Raw genomic sequence first — 17,783 nt, 5'->3', positions numbered from 1 at the left:
TGGCATGCATTGGACTGCTTTGATTTAGGAGATTTGGCAGGGTAAAACTTCTGAAATAACCTATACAAATGATAGCCCAGATAGGAATGTAATGTTAAATTATAGAGAATGGTGTGTGGAGACAGAAGCAGACGGTATAAATATATCGGGGATAATGTAAATAACCCCTTTGTCTATTTTAAACCAAATCTACGCAAGGTTATGTAGAAGCAAATTTCACTGATTCCATTGATGTGAATGTATTTGCAGAGGTTAAAATTTGTCAGTCTTTTAAGTGCAAAGCCTTGTTGAAAGACAGAAAGAAGGAAAGAAGGAAAGAAAGAAAGAAAACATGATGCCGTATGATATAAATTGGAGCACAGTCATATTATGTTCTTTTGTTTGACAATAAAATAAACTAAAATTTATACTAAATAATACCCTAGAAGCAATTCATTTAGAATCTGTTGAGGTAGAGCAGTTTCTCTCTCTCTCTCTCTCTCTCTTTCAAAGAAAAATAGTCTGTTAAAAAATGTCAAGAGTAAGAAAATGCATACCTATTCTCCAAAGACAGACACATGTTAATGATTTTGCTTACATATTCAGATAATTCTCAATTTCCATCTCTAATCCTGATCCCTAAGAACTCTCCAGATATGACTTCGCTTCACAGTACTAGAAGACATTTCCAGTTCTACGAGGCATTAACATTCATTAGGTGTACACGCTATTTCATCAGAACTTTAGGAGCTTGACTGCATTTACCCAATACGCTGCATTTCACCTAATATTTCTATTCAGCAAACACACTGGCAAATGTTTTCTTCTGTGAACACTTAAGGGATTATCCTATAGCACATATTAGGTCATGTGACATGGTGGGTGGGAGGTGGGTGTGGGCTAGGGTGGGGTAGGTGATGATGTTGCTAATATGTTCACATCCATAACCTACTTGTACTTTTTTTTTTTTTTTTTTTTTTACTTTTTACCAAATAATGTGCTGTCAATTTAGCTTCTGCTTTCTGAGTCACCCTGATGTTTTAGAATGTATTTTAAATATAAGGTTTTGCCTATTTGCATTCCATGAATAATGTATAAGCAGGATGAAATCCAATTGGCAAAAGTACACGATTTCTGGGATAATTTATAAATAGAGCAAATTATCTATTTAGGTTTAATAACGTTTCTTATGCATGTGGAAACATTTATACCCATACAAATACACATATGCACTTTATTTCTACTTGAGAATATACACATGTCCCTGTTCTGTAACAAATGCATGTGTACCTATCTATCCTACAGACTTAAATGTATTAGTTTGTTCATGCCTTTCTTTCCATAGTATTTGTTCTTTTTGCAAAACCTTATCTTTAATGGATATGAAATCAAAACAGCTCTATGGTAATGATGAAGTACGGGGTGTTGAAAAAAGGAAAATAATATGAAAAATTATATATATATTCCATATATATATATATATATATATATATATATATGTCCCCCTCTTCCAATTTCATACATATCAGGAAAGCCAGTTGCAGGGTGGCCAACTTTAACGTTTTCTTCTCCTTGAATTTCAGATTCAAGACCTCTTCCAGATGTAGCCCTGACTGGGAAGTGTACCCGTGAGTGTGACGAATATGGCCACTCAGACTCCTGCTGGATGCCAGTCCGTACTTCTCCAGAGAGGAAGAAGAGCCAGCCCAAACTCTCCACTTTCATGCCTGTTGATGAACGAGGAAGCCAGGAAAAGCTGGCCAATGGCGAGGCCGCCATCATGGGTGACCGCAACAGAAACCTCCTGAACAAAAAGTTGACCTCGTCCTATGAGACCTTCAGTGCAGCTAGTTTCAGCAAAAATGAGGAAGCCAACCCCGAGGATATTCCCCTTACAAAAACAGGGGAATACAAGCCATCTCCTGTCAATACTCTCACTAGAAGAGAAGTTTACCTGTAGGCTCTAAAGGAGAACAACAAAGTTCTTTTCATGTATGAGAAGGAGAATAAGGGGCAAAAAAAAAAAAAAAAAAACCTTACAAAGAAAAACCGTTTAATCAAAAAGAGGGGGCTACCAAAGAGACAAAGCTTTGCCTGCCACTTCTGCCTCCAGATCAGGCCTTTAGTGATACTGTTAGCCTGATTGTAATGTACAATGTAGAAACCATTCTTGTTACTTGCATGTCTAACCCCTTCACCGATTATTCCCAACACCTGCTATCCCTCTTCCCCATCCCCCTCCAAGGAGGAAAAAAAAAAAAAAAAAGATGGTTGCAAGTTTTCTTTCATGGTAACAAGGCTGATTAGCAGAACACAACACACTCTCATTATCCCTAAGCTGAAGCATGATTTTGTCACTTTGATTTAGTTCGAATGCCATCCGGCTGGTCAAAAAAATAAACGTGAAAATAAAATAATACTAATAATAACGACAACGACGACAACAACAAAACCAAAACCAAAAACAGATCAGGTAAGATGTATTTCAGACATACCATCAGGATATGATTAATCACCATGAAAGGCAATCCCCCCAAAATGATAGAGTCCCTGTAGAGGTACAGTTCTTATAAAGGGGGACTCCGTAAGAGGCATATTGAGAATCTCACAGGTGCCATATTCTAATAACAGAGACTGACAACTAGACAATACCCCGCTGGAGATTGCAGTCCCAAATTGGCAAATGTTGTTCTTTTCAAGTCAGGAGTATCAACTTCAACCCCATACGTCCATTGAATATTTTTTGTATGGACACAATCTTGGCCAATTACAAGTCAATTACACTAATTATAACTTGTAAAAATTATATATATATATATATATATATATTTTTTTTTTTTTTTTTCCGAACGCCACCACTATTACCAACGAACTGGAACAATTGTCATTAATTGTCATTAAAAGGCCAAAGATCACACGGCAGATCAGGGAAATCATGAGGTAGATTTGGTCTCAACATGGAAATTCATTAAGAAACAAAAGCAACCGAACCCATGCGCCCACAGAAATACTCCAGCACTAGCTTATTTTATGTTGTCTCCATACCCGAAAACAGGCATTCTCTTGTAAAATGGATTTTCTTTGAAAGCTCAGAAAATGAAAAACTAAAGTGATGTATTTTTGGTATTAGAGTAGGTGATTAGTTTAGGTTCAAGTTTAGTTTCAAAAAAGAATATTAGCAGGGAAGATTCCACTTTTAAAAATCGTATTTGTGGGAAGGTAGAGAAAGAAGGATATGTGGGCATACAGTCTTTTAAGTTAAACTCACCGTTAACCATTTTAGAATCCAGGTTGTGCTTCCTGGCCTTATTCTTTACATTTCAAAATACCAATTGTAGTTTTTCATGTGTTTAACACACTCTTTCAGATAACACAAGTGCATTAATTCTGGATCCTGTGCAATATGGCACTCTTTTAAGACTCACAACATTGAAACAAGGTGACACCCTAATTGATTTGTCACAAGTGTGATTTTGGACATTATTTAATATGAGTTAAATCCAGACTGAACACGAAAGAAAGGAGTTCTGGGCAATGATATGTTTCCTTGTATGTACATCTCAATGTGGGAAAATATGCAGTTTTTTTCAGTGTAAAAAAAAAATCCAAACCAGAACATATAGATTTTGAGTCATTTGTTCTATAGAAGATGATTTAACATAATTGGAGACTGAGCTGGGACATTCAGACAAAAGTGACAATCCAGGGACGGAATAGGGGATAACAGGTGAAGAGAGCAAATGTTCCCAAAACTGAATGTTTGCAACCTGGTTAAGACATAGGCTGATGGCTCTCTAGCAAACTGTAGAAATAGTGTAGCTTTGGATGTTTTATTCTTTACAGAATTTCTTAGACTATAAGGTGAAGCAGCCTGGACTAGAGGTTGTGAACTCACTATTAAGTCATCAAAACGTTTATCTTTAAAAACCACTTCTCTGTTTGGTGGGCTACTTTTTGGGGGTCATTTCCTTCTGCTCTTTCTTAAATGGAGTTTTCATTTGGATGTTAGTTTATGTATAATAGTTAGGATGAAAGAAGATATGTAATTGAAACAAAAACGTTGGACTAAAATATCAATAATTGAACATGTTTATGTTTGATTATTATTTACATGATGGAAAGATGCAATTCTAGTACTTTGTTAGGAAACTGCATTAAAGCAGTTCTGCCTTGTATAATCTGTAAGTACCTATTAAGACAAAATACTTCTAAAGATACTTATGAAATGTATACATATTTTTTCTTGCACGTTACGAAGCAAATACTCAGTTGCATAACACAGGTGTTCAACAAACTTTTTTTAATGCATTTTTTTCTTTCTTTCATGAGACACTTGAAACCATTAGATAGCTCATTTCACTCTATTTTGAAACCCTTCTGTTGTCTATAAAGCTAATACGGGTCATACTGGACCTTCGGATTAATTGGATCCATATTCCCCAATGACATTTGCACCATGTTCAAGACAGCCATGTCATTGTCATTTAACTCGTGATCCTCTCTTTAGAACTAAAATGGGTGTGAAAGAATAAAATTCCGTGTACTGTAAGTATTTGCAGTAATTCTAGTAGAATTAGCCCTCATAACATGTTTATTATATAATGAGCTGGCATGACACAGAAATATATTTTGTGTTTGTATGACTTTTATTTTGAATAGGTTAAATCTGGTGCCACTCCATATATAGAGTGCTTTTGAAAAAAATCAATAAAAAGACACAAAAAAAAAAAATAAATGAGTGAATGCAAAATAAGCAACTGTGCCTTTTATACCTGTTGTTATGGTAAAAAAACGGTTGTTGGGTTTGGACAATGAGGGAAAATGGGCTATTCCCGACTTTTTTGATCTTGTATATTTATCCATGTTTATTTTCTGAAAATAATAAATAATATATTAAAAATTTGCCTTCTGACAAACTCAGATAATGGACCAGTCTTAAATACCGTTCATTCATAAAACAAAACTAAGGCATTAATTAATATGGGCTGCTTAATTCTGACTAGAAGGCTAAATCATTTATTGTAATAGTAACACAGAGAGATATTATCAGGGGTGAAATCAGTCCATTCTGCAAGGTCAAATATTGATTTCGAATTTCTGTTCTTTATTTCCTTTTCGTTGTTATTTTTTCTTTTAGCTGCTGTTTCATTTTGGTTGGACAGTATATCAACCATACTTGTTTTCTGTACACAAGAATCTCAAGTGAACTTTGCATGCATTATACATTAGGACACATTTATAAATTAATGAGTAACTATATAAATTTATGTATATTAAAATTTAAGTGTATGTCCATAGCTTCAGTCTCAAATCTAATGCTCATTCTGAACCTCCAGATATCATTTCTGTATGGTTTCTGACTGGCCTGCTGCCTGAGTTTCAGAAAACAAGGGAGGCATTATTTTTATGGAAAGAAAAACTAAGAAGGTACTGAAGATGTCTGGCTGAAAGGCTACCCTAGGAAGCTGTCTTATAAGAAAATAAAATAACACACAGACCCAAAGAAGCCGCCAAGAGTCAAGCTATCCCTAAAAACAGGACTGAGAAATCCAAAGACCAAGTAATTTTAGGTATATTGTATCAATGATAAATATACAATGTGTCCTTAGGAGGGAAAAAAAAGTGAAGATGATCCTGAATATTCTAAAGCTGGTTAGTTGGGACCCAGGCAGAGGTATAAGTAACATCTGGAGGGAGGCATCGTTTTTTCAGCTACCTAGGGTTTACTTTCAGACAACTTTTCCTACATTTTAAAGCACTTGCATTCAGTGTGGTACGATCTGTTTGTAATGTTAATCATTGACTATTGTTCTGCTACTTGGATGTTGATAGTGAAGCAGAGAACAATTTATCATCGTTTATTATAAGTCACTATGCACGCAACTATGCTAAACATGACGAAATGTATTAAACACTCGTCCAACTATTTATGAAATACTTTACATAATTTAATTTGCTTTTGTACAGTTTTATGTAAATAAATTGCTTGTCATTTTTGTCTCTGCAAATTAAAATATAACATGGTCAAATGGTTTCACACTCGTAAGTGTACTTCTCTGTTGACAGGTAATTCCAGTTTGATTGGACGAGAAGTGAATGGATGCATGTACCAGGTTGATCTAAAATGGTTTGAGTTCTGCTAAATTAAGATGGAGTAAAGAAGATAATGCTGCAGTAATTGTTGATTTAGAGGACACCATGCATAGCTGTCATATCACTTCACTTTATAACGGAATAGAACTTGGATTCTTCAGTTTCATCAAAATAATCCCTAAGACAGTTACCTAGCTAGCTTTTTACATGTTAAGTGGACAGTAGAAGAACTTCTCATCATGAATATGAAGATTGATCTTTTCAGGCGTTATCTAGAGAAATTTCACATTTAAGGTAAAACATTCTAAGTCAAATGTATCTGTTCAGGAAATGTTTGTTTTTAGTCTAAAACAGTGGTGAGTACAAATACATGAGAGACTCAAAGAGTCTTACATTATGTGATATGTAGAGAAAAAACTGGAAGCAAAAGATAGAATTTTTATCTTACTCATTTTTTTCTTTAGTTAAGCTTCCTCCGCTTTGTATATTTTTTCAATCAACTACTATATCTATCTATCTATCTATCTAACTCTTATGTTTACTTTTTGCAATCGGATTATACCCCTAACTATAATGGTTATCTTCTTTATTTAGTTGGTATCTATTCAAACAGGCAAATTCTCTTCTCTAATCCAGCTCAGAGACTTAAAAGGGAAACAAAATACTTTCTACGTATGCTAATAGATTCCATGGTATTTTTGTCCCATCTCACCACCGCACTGCCAACACCTACCTGTGTGGGAAAATAGTCATTCTCAAGATCCTTGCATGGAAGTTTCTCTACCATTTTTTTCCCCCTTGCTTGGATGAAAATCCAACATACTTTATATAGAATGGCATATTCTTTCTTTAGTCAAAGATATCTTTGTAAATTGATTGTGGCTGGCAGCCTTCCTTCTCTGAAGAAGGAATTGAGAGTGTTGCATGTTGAGAAAGTCTGCTGCAAGTTGTAATGAGGTGACCCAATGATATATGCATTCATTGGGCTTTCTGCATTCCTAATGGTGAGAACCAAACATCAGTGCAGAAGTCAGTGGAACAGTAATAAAATGAAATCACTGTGTTTTCCTGCTTAACATTTTCTATTTAGATTTGGCCAATATGTATTTCTCTTTACCCTAAAACTGCATTCTTAGGTTAAAAATATATTCTTTTTAAAATCTCAAAAATGTAAAAATACAGTGATACATTTAGAAAGAAGGTAGACCCGAGAAACAGGCCAACAAAAGTTATGTGCATTGCTTCCAAGGCTTAAGTCTCATTATTCTATCATCTCTGGCTCTTTGGAAGAGTTTCATCTGGTTACTTAGAAGCTTGACTTAGCACAACATTATCTTGCATTTATAGAACACATTATGGTTTACAAATGCTTTTTAAGATTCATCTCAAAATTCCCGTAACACCTGCCATATAAGGTGAAAGAAAGCTATTAGACGAGCCATATATGAAGGATTTTACTCTTTAACAATTGTTCTCAGGTTGAAAAAAGTTTCAACATAAAGTTCTGCCGAGACTAACATTTTCCCCCTGCTTGTTTAGGTACCAATCAAAACATTTTGCATGAGTTAGAAGAATGACAAAGAAAAGAATTCTCCTCATTTACCTGAATAAAATAGGCATTTGTAAAGTGGGAATTTGGGGGATGGGGGCGCTAATTATGTAGATTGGCAGGGAATTATCTTCACTTGACATTGCACAACATACCCAGCAGTAATTGTAATTTGTATGGGATTTCTGACAGCAAATTGTAAATCTTAAAAACAGCATAGCCAATTTCTTCCTGCTGAATACCCCTGGCCTAATCTATCAGGCCAAGACGTTTTGATGGACACTGGCTGGATAAATAGTCTAGGTGTGAGGATATGAATGATCACAACCGACCTTCAGCCTTATCAAAAGCAATCAGAGAATTGTAGAATTCTCAGAGTTACTTTGGTTTTAAACAGGCTGATTTCACAAAGAAATTTATTTATTAGTTTTTGTCTTCTCCCTTTTCTCTTTTTATATGTTATCTTGGGGGGTGTGTGTGTGTGTCCCCACCTTAAAGCTCTTTGCCATACTTTAAGTTATTTGCTTTGTGTTTTTCTCCTCTCAAAAGTAAACCTAATTTTCCCTGGAGGTGGTAGGATGGTAGGTTGCTCACAAAGGACTAAAGGATTTGCAACCCAATCAGCTTTATTTTAATGGAAATTTACAATATCACTACTTGAGCTCTTAGAAGGTAGAGTGAATAGAGACTGAACTTCCATTTGTTTACTTTCTCTTATCTTCATCCCTACTCTAATACTTGTTTATAAACTGCATGGAGGAAGGTGATTAACAAAGATAATAAAAATTTCCCAAGCTGCAGGGAGTGAGGAAAAGATATGAATGTAAAATGTGGAATGCTAAACATTTATGCTCTCCTTTAACACTAACTTTATTTTTTCCTGTTGTGCGGCTGCTAAATGGAAATTTTATTCATTGGTTGAATTTAATAAGTGTGACCTGCACAGAAATAATTTTGCCTATTTAATGAAACTCCTGTGGGAGGATGTAGAAGATGCTTAATCATTCATAAATGTAAAATTTGCCCCCAGCCCTCTCAGGTGATGCTCAACAAAAATTATAGTTCACTTGTGATGTTCAGTTTTATTTTTTCCATTAAAAGTTATGATTCAAATAATCCATTACCAGAAAGGTCATGAGAAAGATGTATGAGGTCAACAAATAAATGTCAGATATGATCTCAGAAATTAATATGGGCTTTGAAAAATAAAAATGTTAATCAATATGCCTAATTAAAAAAACAAAAGAAAAAAAAAGAGTTCACTAAAGAAACACCTGAATAAGCAATCTAAAGGAAAAGATAAAAACAAGATGTTTTATTTTGGTAATTTAACTGAAATTACGTTACAATATCTCAGACTTGGTAAATTAGTAGTAACTTGATTAGATAATGTCAGGTTTTCTTCTAAGTGTGTTTTATAGAATATTACACAGACCATTTTTATTACAGTTTTTATGGATTGTTATAAAAATTTGACTGTGTATTTAAACCTTTTATAATACCTTTATGGAAAGGAAGGGAGGGCAAAAAAAATAATAACTGGAAAAATAAAGAAATAAGATTATAAGATGGCCAGGTCATTTACTTTGTTTTAAACCTAACTTTAAGATAGAAACAACTATTTGAATACATGTCCAGAAGGTACAGTACAACTGGAATATACTAGATTCGTATTTCTTAAGCTGGAGTTTATGATTCACTGAGAGACTATAGAGTTTTAGAGATCCAAGATTCTATGATAATTTTTACAGATTTGAGTATTACCAAATGAGGATCAAAGTTATCTTTCAGTATAGTTTTCAGTGATAATTCTTAGTTTAAGAGGAATTTAATAGAATAAAATATTTACTATGTAAAACAATATTTATCCATGTTTGTGGGGACAATTGCATTCTCTGGAGTTCAGAGGGATCTTTTTGTCTTTTTTCTTTAGGGGAGTCTATATTTTATTCAGTTGTGAGAAACATCAAAACAGATTTGGATAAGAAGCAAAGTATTAAACAATATGAATGATTAGACTAAAAGATATAAGCATATACAAAGGTTGGCAAACTTTTTCTGTAGAGGGCTAGATGGCAACTATTCTAGGTTTTGCAATTCAAGAAGCAAAATCAAAGATATTGTGTAGGTATTTATATGATGAAAAAAAAAACACATTTCCGGATTTTTTCAAGTATTTATTTATTAAATTTTTTTCATGTTTATTTATTTTTGAGAGACAGAGAGAGCATGAATGGGGGAGGAGCAGAGAGAGGGAGACACAGAATGGAAAGCAGGCTCCAGGCTCTGGGCTGTGAGCACAGAGCCCGACATGGCACTCAAACCCACAAACAGGGAGATCATGACCTGAGTCAAAGTCGAATGCTCAGCCAACTGAGGCAGGCATCCCAGATTTTTTTCAGTTATTTAAATGCGTAAATACCATTGTTAATTAGCCGAGCAGACATACAAAAGCAAACAGTAGGCTGGACATGACCAGTGAGTTATAGTTTGCTGACCTTGTTATATATCAAAAACTACCTCAATTGATACCAATTTGAGAGTCCATTACTAAAATTCTTCTTCTTATACCTTACTTCAGTATGTCCCTGTTTGACCCGGACAGTGCTGGTTTACGTCTTTGTCCAGTAAAGTCACTAACAACAATTACCTTCAATATTAGATTATGTGGTTACCCTAGTTATCAGGGATATTCCTGACCAGCAATGTAAAAATCTCACCCCTAGATCACAAAAGGTGGACTTTGTAAGAGATGAAGGTCAATGAGCATAGAGTCCTCAGGCAACTTGAAAAGAGCTCATAATCTTCTGGATGCAGGAATCATCATCATCCACTTCATTAAAAAAAAATTTTACAGTGTGTCTTTTTCTGGAAGGTCCCAGTTTGGTTTACATTTAGGAGATTTGCTTTTTTCTTTGGATCAAAAACTTTAAACATACTTCCACTTAAATGCCACAAATAAGAGCTCATTGTATTACGTTCAGTAAAAAGTAGTGTAAAGTGTCACATTTAGAGCCTAATATACCCGAAATAAAAAGAAGAAATACTGTGATGAATGTCACAGAATTCATGAAATGGGTGACTTTTTTTTTACATTAACAATATAAAAAAAGAGAATATTTTGAAATATTCTACAATTATGGGCAGTTGAGTGAAGAAACTTAAAAGTAATAAATGAAACAATTTAACTGTAAAACATTGACACTTTTCACCTGATAATGCTCTCAAAGAAAATTGTATGTAAAAAATATATATAATCGGTCCAGTGTGATATTTGACATTAGGTATTTCTTATGACAGTAAAGTAAATATGATATGCTACATAACTTCAGAGATTATTGTTACAATGCAAAGGAAATAATCTTCATGTAAAGCCTAAATCTTAACTCTGCTAACCCTGTAAATTAAATGTGAAGTTTATATTTTGAAGAGAATAATATATAACCATGCAGAAAAACAAAAACAAAAACAAAAACTGACAACTACAGTGAACCTATTATTCAGTATTTCATCACCAGAGAAAACATGGATGGATGCTTCAGTGTGCAAATTAGATTATTTCAATGTGAGTTCTCCAATATGACTGTCTCTGACCATCCATCTGGGAATTACGGTAAATTTTGACTACGGTAGTCAAGGGTAGTTGATTTTGTTAAACCTCTTGAAATGAAGCTATTGAAAAAACTGCTATAAAAATAGTTGCCAATCTAAGAAATACTGGACATTCTCATTGACTAAAAAATAATTTGGGAACATAACTAAAGAAGAGAAGTGATAAATTCTCAGCCACGATGGACAGGGGCTATCAGTCCATAGATGGCTTAAGAAACACAAAGGGCAATTGAGAATGCTACGATATTGGAACACTTGCTTCAAGGCTATAGATGTTATTGGCAAAGAGGATGAACAGGACCAGTATTAGAGCTCTTACCAAAGAAACTCATCCTTCACTGAGTCATCTTTTTTGTAATACTTGAGCTATGCTCCTGCCATGTCAATTACCGGGATGCAGAGAGATGTTTAGTATCCTGCCTGTTGCCATCTTTCCTTAAATTGCCTGGCATACTCCAGGCTCATTTTTTTTTTCTATTTTTCTCCATCTTTTATTGGATGAAAACAAATAGTGTAACAGATGATTTGATTTTTCTCTCTGTTTAGGATTTATATGTACTTCACAGCCAGCATTTTGTTATCCTCGGGTTTAAAGGCTCTAAGTCATCAGAGAAACACTCCCACTTGACTATAAATGTAAGTCAGACGATTATAATGACAGTGTCACAGGTGGAAAAATAACCTTCACTCTATTGTAATCAGATCCAACACTGACAAAGAATCATACATTGCTTTGGTGTTTCATTGGAGATGAAGGCCCCAGTTTATATTTTAACTTTTTGAGAAGGGCAGGAAGATATGTCAACAGAAGGATATACTGGGGTTTAGTTTCAACCTGTGTCACAGATATTTAAAAAAATGATTCAGTGTAGTGGGCTGGAGCCAAATTATTAGAAGTAAATTGGAAATGGCATTTGCATTCCTTGTTTTCATTGGACTCATGAATAGAAGGCTTTGATCTCTGCATACTGACTCTCCCACAGTTCCATGACAAAGAACTCCCAGAGTATCACTCCTTTCACAAAGATTTAAAATAACCAGCATAGGGGACACAGGTGGCTCAGTTGGTTAAGCATCCCACTTTTGATTTTGGCTCAGGTCATGATCTTGCAGTTCCTGAGATCAAGACCCATGTTGGGATCTGCATTGACAGCTTGGAGACTGCTTGGGACTCTCTCTCTCCCTCTCTCTCTGCCACTTCCCTGCTTGCACGCTGTCTGTCTGTCTCTCTCAAAATAAATAAATAAACATTTTTTTAAAAAAAGATTTAAAATAGCCAGCATAGAGAAATCAGATGGAACATATTTATTTCACTCACACCATGGTCAACTTCAATCCAGGGATGTCTAGATGTTCCCATTAGGTCTCTCTCTCTCTCTTTTTTTTTTTTTTTTTTTAAGCTGTAACCTGGTTCAATTTTAACCAGTATGCAAGTCACAGTTATAATCATATCTGGCACAGTGGTAATTTCTAGGCTAAGATTCAAATCAGAAAGTGTATCTCAATCACATCTTCTCAAAGATGTGATGCCACTTCTCAGTCTTCTCCAGTCGGGCAGGTAAACAACTTCTGAAAAAGTTGCCTGTTAAAATGGTCATTGCCATTCTGGCTTTCAAAAGTGTTTCTCCTTTTTTTCAAATGCATAAAGATACTTTAATTCGGAGTGAAATTTCTTAAAATGTATCATGTTCTTGAGAAAAGTTGCTCACACATTCTTTTCCCCTCTAACCTTTTTAACATTGTGCATTTCCTCCAGGAAATGTGGATATAATTACTTAACAGAGATATATGAAATATATCAAACATGATGCTAGATATCTGGGGAATAGTGATTGGCAAGATATGGCTGGTTCCTTCTCTTATAGAGTTATATAATATAGGTGGGAGGCACCCAGAGGAAAAACACATTGTGACAGAAAGAACCACACAGTACTGGGTGCTTGGTGTATTTAATGATGGGAAAATAGAAATGTTTAGGTAATTATGGACTTTAAGTGGTAGGAATAGCCAGTTAAAAAGGCATCCAAGATTAGGAATGAGGATGCAGGTTTTAGGCAAAGTTAACTGTGTGTGAAGACCAGGGGGTCTGAGACAGAAGGAAGATTTGAATAATTCAAAAAGGATCAAGATGGGGAAATAGAAAGGAATAGATATGCAGGCGTTTGGGGTGGCAAGTGAAAGGGTAAGAGGCAAGTGTAATGGAGATGGTGGTAAGAAGGGGATGAATCCCCAAAATATTGCTCTCTGTCTCCCTTCCTTAAAAACAACAAAACCACCACACAACAAAAGAAAACAACACACACACACACACACACACACACACACACAACCCTGAGTATTTTATGTTCATTATTTTTTAAATGTTTATTTATATTGAAAGAGAAGGACATAGAACGAGCAGAGGAAGGGCAGAGCAAGAGGGAGAGAGAAAATCCTAAGCAGGCTCTGTGCTGTTAGCACAGAGCCCGATGAGGGCCTCTATCCAAAGAACCATGAGATCACGACCTGAGTTGAAACCAGGAGTTGGATGCTTAACTGACTGAGCCACCCAGGCACCCCCCAGAGTATTTTATTATTAATTAATTGCATTTTGTATTGTTTTTATGTTTCAAAGAATGAGGCATTTGAAGATTGTTTCAGTAGTTGTGAGAAAAATGTTCAGGGTCTTTCTCAGCAGCTGAAACACTGCCCCTCAAGGAACTGAAAGGTTATTCACTATATCATCTAGTTTCAACAGTCTGTTCATATCCTGACTTCCATGAATCTCTTCATCTCTTCCTGGCTACAGCTGTGACTTGGCCCATCTCTGCCTCCACTGTCATTCCTGCTGTTGTAATCAATAGTTCGCTGTTTTTAGACAGGCTTTTCCCAATATGGTAGCCACTAGCCACATGTGGGTCTTTTCTTTTCTTTTCTTTTCTTTTCTTTTCTTTTCTTTTCTTTTCTTTTCTTTTCTTTTCTTTTCTTTTCTTAAAATTTATTTTAGAGACAGAGAGGCAGCAAGCCAGGGAGATGGGCAGAGGGAGAGAGAGAATCTCAAGTAGGTCCCACGCTCAGCATGGAGCCCGATGTGGGACTCGATCCCACGATCCTGGAGTCTGATGCTCAGCTGACTGAGCCAGCCCACACGTGCATGTTTAAACATGAATTTAATTCAATTAACATTCTTTGGTCTCAGTTCTTTTATGGTCTGACTCAGTTAGACAAAATGATTAAGTTCATAGGTTGATGGTCATCTTATTGGCTGCTTTCAGGTCATCTTGCCACAGTCTGTTGAGTCCAGTAAGAGATGAAACAAAACGTGATAACCTAACCATGAGGGAATCCCTAAATCTGCTGCTTTTAGTGGCAGAAGGAGACTACAGACATCATGTCAGATATCATATATTCCAAGAAATATTTTCAACTATGCTTAATGCTGAAGATACAGAGTTGAATAAGATATACCCCATGAATACAAGAAGACTGTACTGGGAACATTAGTAACACTAAATGCAATTATAAATACCACCGTAGAAAAATGCATATGGTTCTTAGGATATAAAAAAAAAAATAATAAATTTCTCTGGCTAGGGCAAATGGTGAGACTTATAAAGAAGGTTTATAAAGGTTAACATGGAAGGATGAAGAGTAGTTACACAGACAATAAGAGGAAAATAAATATTCCAAGCATAGGAAATAGCAATACTAAAGGCTAACGGTAGAAAACAGAAATCAGGGGCTGTTCCTTCCACCATTCAGTATTCCCAGGGTACAATGAGGAGGGGCAGTCTTGTAAGTTCCCTACGTCTTCCTTTTTTTTTTTTTTTTTAACATCCACACTGTATATGATTTGGTCTTTTTTAACATTGTTTTGATACATCAACAATGGTGGATATCTGCTCTTCTCATCAATCAAGCAACCCTTCTATCTTATTTTACTAAAATAACTTCAATATTTCTTTGCCAGTTGCCTACAGCTAAAGGTCTCCATTTTCTTGTGGTCACATGTTGGGCAGATGACTCATGTTGGGCCAATTTGATTCTCTCTCCAAGTGAGAGGAGGACCCAAGGTCAGAAAATGGTTTGGACTTACTGATTCTGATTATGGTGCCCTAAAGTTTATTCCATGTCTGCATTCTAGAATACCAGAGTTGTTTCCAAAGAGCCCTATAAGAGTTTACTTACAACCTGCCTTTTATTGAACACTTTAATCCTAACACCTGCACTAGGTGCCTAATGACATCGATTGAAAAAAAAAAAAATCAAATACTTGAAAACAGAAAACAGATGTATATTTTCAATGTTCTCTTCAGACTGTTTATCTACCTCTCCAGTTGTAACAACCCTGATCTCTTCACAGCCACTTTGTGCCCTAGTTAGGTGTATTCAATATTTCCAAACTTGCCTTGTATATTTCAGCATCTAGGTCATTTTCCCCCATCCCCAAAAGTGTGTTTCCCCAAACCCTGTCCGAATCCTGCCCACGGTACCATATGTAGATTAAGCTTAGATTCCTGACCACTTTCTCTGATTATCCATCTCAGAATCATCTCTCTGTTCCTTGAAACTTTAACCTGAAAGATAAATAGCATTTCTTCATTTGTCATTTCCTACAGAGGAGAGTTTCACAAAAATACTCCTGGCTTCTTGCCCCACATCCCACTCTTCATCACAGCAGAATGAACTGATTTATGGATGAGATATATTTGCCCATTTGCCCATTTTCTTTCTTGGATCCAGAGACGACTTCTTCTTCTTCTTCTTCTTCTTCTTCTTCTTCTTCTTCTTCTTTTCCTCCTCCTCCTCCTCATCGTCCTCCTCCTCCTCCTCCTCCTCCTCCTTCTTCTTCTTCTTCTTCTTCTTCTTCTTCTTCTTCTTCTTCATAAAGAAATAAAAGCCCACAAGGAATTATTTGACCACAGGGATTATCTTTTTGTTTCACTACCTTGCTGGAATATTTATTTCTTGCATTTATTTACATCCCATCCCACAGATCTTGTTACCTAGAGATAGAGATAGAGATAGAGATAGAGATAGAGATAGAGATAGAGATAGAGATAGAGATAGAGATAGAGATAGAGAATTTAAAGGTTTTTAGGCAAATTCTCGAGATTTCTTGTCACACAAATGCTGAGAGAATGATGCCACTTAAGATTCCCAAGACTGATAAAATCCCAACACTCCCCATATTTGGAAAACACTTATCTTAATGTCTTGTCTTTGTTTTTGAAGTCTTCTTTTAATAGGGAAAATTATGTTCCGATAATATAAAAGTTTTCAAGAGTGACATTACATGTCATTATGGAATAATATTCTTGGAAGTAACAACACATTTTTTGCCAAATCATTCAGCTTATTTCAACAGTCTCAACATTCCCTAATGAACTAGTTTTGAGTGACTGGTTGCTGATTAATAGAGCTCTTTATTCATTGTTTCTGAAAAGGTAGTATGATTTGTAGTAATGCGAAGAGCCAGGAAAAAAAGGGGGGGGGGATCATAATACCTTTCTTTAGAACCATTACTGAATTCTATGTTCTGAGTTTTATATATAACAATTAGCAACACACAAACACACACACCCTCTGCCTGCTCTTTTTACTGTTTCTATGCATCTCAGTTTCTACATATATAAGATGACATTAACAGTGTTGTGAGTTGCTCAAGATAAATAGCCACCTGCATGCTTAGCTATACTATTTTTTAAAACCTAGGCAATGACTAAGAAGTTTATAGTAAAGAAGAACCTGTGTTAGTCAAACAATAGAAGTCTATAAATATGTGAAGAACTTGGAAGGAGTGAGATGATGGCAGGTCCTTGTGCTTGTGATAAAAAATAAATCTGTTTAGGTTTCCATTTCATTAGCTGTGATGTAAGTGATCTTAATTTTAGTTAACTTGGTGGATGGGAGGGAAACTGGTGGGAAGCCTAGAAATTTCTTAATGTGTGTTTAATTTCATGCTTTCACATTGGTAACAATAAGAACAACAACAATACAAGCCATGATAATATATCAACTATCCTTATTCCAGGCCCTGAATATCATATCATCCAGTAATTACATCTAAGTAAATATAAAAATTAGCTTTTATGAGCCTCCATTTTCAGATGGGGAAACTGAGTCTCAGTCACGTTAAATTGGCTATTAAGTGGAATATCTAGGACTCCTAAACCATATCAGAATGACTTCTAAGTCCATATTTTATATGCTTAACCATCATCCTCCATCATTTTCCAATGCAGACTTTCAAATCTGTTTCAATAATTGTGTCTTGTGCAGAGAGCATTTTCCTTAATTAAGCTAGCATACACATTGAGGACAGGACAAGAGTTTCTCAGCAAAATTTCTCAACAGTGACACTATTAACACTTTGGCCTAGATAAATTTGTGTTGTGAGGGGCTGCCCTCAGCATTTTAGGGTATTTGGGTCCATCCCTGGCTTCCACTCACTAAATGCCAGGGGCACCTCCTCCTCAGTCATTTAATAAAAAAAAAAATAAATGTCTCCAGACATAACAAAATGCCCCCATGTCCACCCTGCAGAGTAGGAGGGATCAAAGTTTCCCCT

At 35.5% G+C, this 17,783-nt stretch overlaps 1 protein-coding gene across 9 annotated transcripts in view; it reads left to right on the top strand.

The window, feature by feature from the left end:
- Positions 1-6,013, top strand: part of PCDH7 (protocadherin 7) — a 424,848-nt gene extending 418,835 nt beyond the window's left edge. For 6 of the 9 annotated variants that reach the window (XM_086705265.1, XM_086705263.1, XM_086705267.1 and 3 more), the window contains one exon: positions 1,563-6,013. In XM_086705265.1, the coding sequence (XP_086561391.1) occupies positions 1,563-1,939 (377 nt within the window). In that variant the 3' untranslated portion in view covers positions 1,940-6,013. The remainder of the gene's footprint in view (positions 1-1,562) is intronic. The other 3 variants (XM_086705269.1, XM_086705268.1, XM_086705271.1) reach the window with 2 other exon arrangements.
- The last annotated feature ends 11,770 nt before the right edge of the window (positions 6,014-17,783 follow it).

Source organism: Puma concolor, chromosome B1 (genome assembly GCF_028749965.1).
Source record: "Puma concolor isolate L17-30 chromosome B1, mPumCon1.1.hap2, whole genome shotgun sequence".
Taxonomy (NCBI): Eukaryota; Metazoa; Chordata; class Mammalia; order Carnivora; family Felidae; genus Puma; species Puma concolor.
The sequence above is the reverse complement of the archived record's forward strand: the minus strand, read 5'-3'. Positions and strand labels throughout refer to the sequence as shown.